Source organism: Eimeria mitis, genomic scaffold, assembly GCF_000499745.2.
Source record: "Eimeria mitis Houghton genomic scaffold, Emh_scaff262, whole genome shotgun sequence".
NCBI classification, from domain to species: Eukaryota; Apicomplexa; class Conoidasida; order Eucoccidiorida; family Eimeriidae; genus Eimeria; species Eimeria mitis.
This window is the reverse complement of record NW_013570960.1, coordinates 18238-21032: the sequence shown is the minus strand read 5'-3', so window position 1 is coordinate 21032 and position 2795 is coordinate 18238. Positions and strand designations below refer to the sequence as shown.

General features: G+C 63.7%; 1 protein-coding gene across 1 annotated transcript in view; it reads right to left on the bottom strand.

Annotated features, from left to right (window-relative positions):
• The window catches only part of EMH_0005930 (uncharacterized protein), a gene marked incomplete at both ends in the record, with an annotated part of 5049 nt that extends 3253 nt beyond the window's left edge, over positions 1–1796 (bottom strand). The window contains 2 exon segments of the mRNA XM_013497350.1: positions 3–1377; positions 1465–1796. Coding sequence (XP_013352804.1) covers positions 3–1377; positions 1465–1796 — 1707 coding nt within the window.
• Between the last annotated feature and the right edge of the window lie 999 nt (positions 1797–2795).

Genomic DNA, 2795 nt, shown 5'->3' with positions numbered 1-2795 from the left:
TGCTTCTGTTCCTCCTGCTTTTGCTGCTCCTGTTGCTGCTGCTCTTGCTGCTGTTGCTGCTGCTGTTTCTCCTGCTGCCGCAGCTCCTGCTGCTGTCGCTCCATCGTCTGCTGTTGCTGCTGTCGCTCTTGTTGCAGCTGCTGCTGTTGCTGCTGCAGTTGCTGCTGCTGCTGCTGCTGCTGCTGCTGTTCTTCCAATTGCTCGTGCTTGCATCGCTTGAGCCTAGATTGCTCTTGCTGCAGTTCATGCTGCTGCTGCTGTTGCTGCTGCTGCTGCTGCTGCTGTTGCTGGTGCTGCTGTTGCTGCTGCAGTTCCTGCTGCAGCAGTTCTTGCTGCAGCAGCGCTTGCTGCTGCTCGTGCTGCTGATGGCTTTTCAGGCGGTGCTGCAGCTTTTGCTGCTCGAGGCATTCCTGCTGCTGCTCATCTAGCTGCTCCTGCTGCTGCTCCTGCTGCTGCTGCTGCTGCGGATCGTGTTGCTGTCGTTGCTGCTTCTTGTCTAACCGCTGCTGCTGCTGCTGCTGCTGCAGGCGTTTCTGTTCCTCTTGTTGCTGCTGTTGCAGCTGTTTCAGGGTTTCCTGCTGCTGCAGCTGCTGTTGCCGCTGCTGCTGTTGCTGCTGCTGCTGCCGTTGCTGTTGCTGCTGCTGCAGCTCATCCTCCTGTTGTCGCTGCTGCTCCTGCAGTGCTTGCTGCTGCATCAATTGCTGTTGGTGTTGCCGCTGTTGCTGCTGTTGCTGCTGTTGCTGCTGTTGCTGCTGTTGCTGCTGTTGCTGCTGTTGCTGCTGTTGCTGCTGCAACGGCTCCCTTTTCTCCTGCTGCTGTTGCTGCTGCTGTTGGTGTTGTTGTTGCTGCTGGCGGTGTTGGTGCTGCTGCTGCTGGCGCTGCTGCTGCTGCTGCTGGTGTTGGTATTGCTGTTGCTGCTGTTCTCTCTGCTGCTGCTGCTGCTGCTGCTCTTGCTGCTGCTGCTGCTGCCTAGCTAGTGCTGCTAATGCCCCCCTTGCAAACGCAGCCGTTGCAGCAGCAGCAGCAGCAGCAGCAGCAGTTGTTGCTGCTGCTGCTGCATCTTGCTGCCCATCTTCTGGAGGGGGGGGAGGGAACTTGGTCGGGTGCATGCGCTTCAGCATGTTGCTGCTGCTGCTGCTGCTGCTGCTGCTGCTGTTGCTGTTGTAGTTGCTGCTGCTATAGTTGTTGCCGCTATAGTTGCTGCTGCTGTAGTTGCTGCTGCTGTAGTTGCTGCTGCTGCAGTTGCTGCTGCTGTCACGCCTACCATAGGCCTTCGTCATGCTGCTGAGCCCGAAGCCGTTGCTCGCGCCGCCACCGCTGCTGCTGCTGCTGCTGCTGCTGCTGCTGTTGCTGCTGCTGCTGCTGCTGCTGCTGCCGCTGCATGCAGCCCTGTGAGCTTTAGCTGCCCACTCGTACTTGCTGTCTCCCCACCCCCCTTCAGCAGTTCTATAGGGGGCCCCCTACATCGTAGTCTCTGCTGTCTCTTGTATAATGCATGGGGGGGGGCTCTTGCTGCCCTTCGGCACCGCTGCAGCAGCTGATGCTGCTTCTGCTGCTGCAGTGGTTGCTGCTGTTGCTGTTGTTGCTGCGGCTGCTGCGGCTGCTGCGCTCACGAGGCAGCAAGGGGCCCCCTTTAGTACCCACGGCAACAGCTCTATGAGGCAGGTGACGGGGGCCCCTTCGGGGGGAGTAGTAGGCCCTCTCCCTCTCTCTATAGCCAGGGAAGGGGCCCCCGTGGGGGCCCCCATGGGGGCCCCCATGGGGGCCCCCAGGGGGCCCCCCAAGGGGGCCCCCATCGAGGGGACTACGGCCGCGGGGGCCCCTGCGGCTAGGCGGGGAGAGGCCCTGCTGTGGCGGTGATGGGGTGGGGGGGCTAGGGGGTGGGGGGCCCCCCAGGGGCCCCAGGGGCCCTTGGGGGCCCTGGCTGCCAGGGGGCCCTGGGGGCCCCCTTCTTCTGTCGAAGCATTCAGGGGGGCCCCCATACATACAGGGGTACCGGGGGCCCCTGCTGCAGTGAGTTGTTTGCGGCTCTGAGGGGTAGTGGGGCCCCCGCTCCCCTGATGGGGGGGGGCCCCCCATGCTGTCTGCTGGGGGGCCCCCCGTGCGGTAGCCGTGAGCTATATGCATCTGTAAGGGGTCCCCGGGGGGCCCCCCCCCCTGGCCAGCAGGTAATAAGGGGTTGCTGTCTCTACCGTACCCTCTGGGGGGCCCCCCATGGGGCCCCCCATGGGGGCCCCCAGGGGGCCCCCCGTGGTGCCGCTTGTTGTAGTAGGGGCCCCTGCTGCCGCCGGCAGGGGGGCCCCCAGCGGGGTGCTGCGGCCTAGGGAGAATGATGGGGCCCCCTACTGAGCTGCTGCTGAAGGGTTGGCGGGGGTGGGGGGCCCCCAGGGGCCCCGAAAGGTCTGGGGGAGGTGGGCGCATGCAGTATACTGGGGGCCCCTGAAAGGGGGGGCCCCCTCGTGACGCAACTGCTGCAGGGCCCCGAGCAGCAGCAGCAGCAGCAGCAGCAGCAGCAGCAGCAGCAGCAGCAGGAGGACCGGGAGGCAGCCTAAGGATAACGGGGGCTGGCATGGGGTCCTTACCCATGGGGCCCCCCATCCTGTTGCTGCTGCTGCTGCTGCTGCTGCTTCTCTACTCCCTCTCCCTGCTGCTGTTGCTGTTGTTTTTGTTGCTGCTGCTGCTGCTGCTGGTGTTGCTGTTGCTGTTGGGGTCTGGCTCGTTGTTAGCCCGCTATTTTTTCGGTGTCTCTGCAGCTTGAACTGACAAGAGAGTCTCGGGTGTATGCGCAGCTGCAG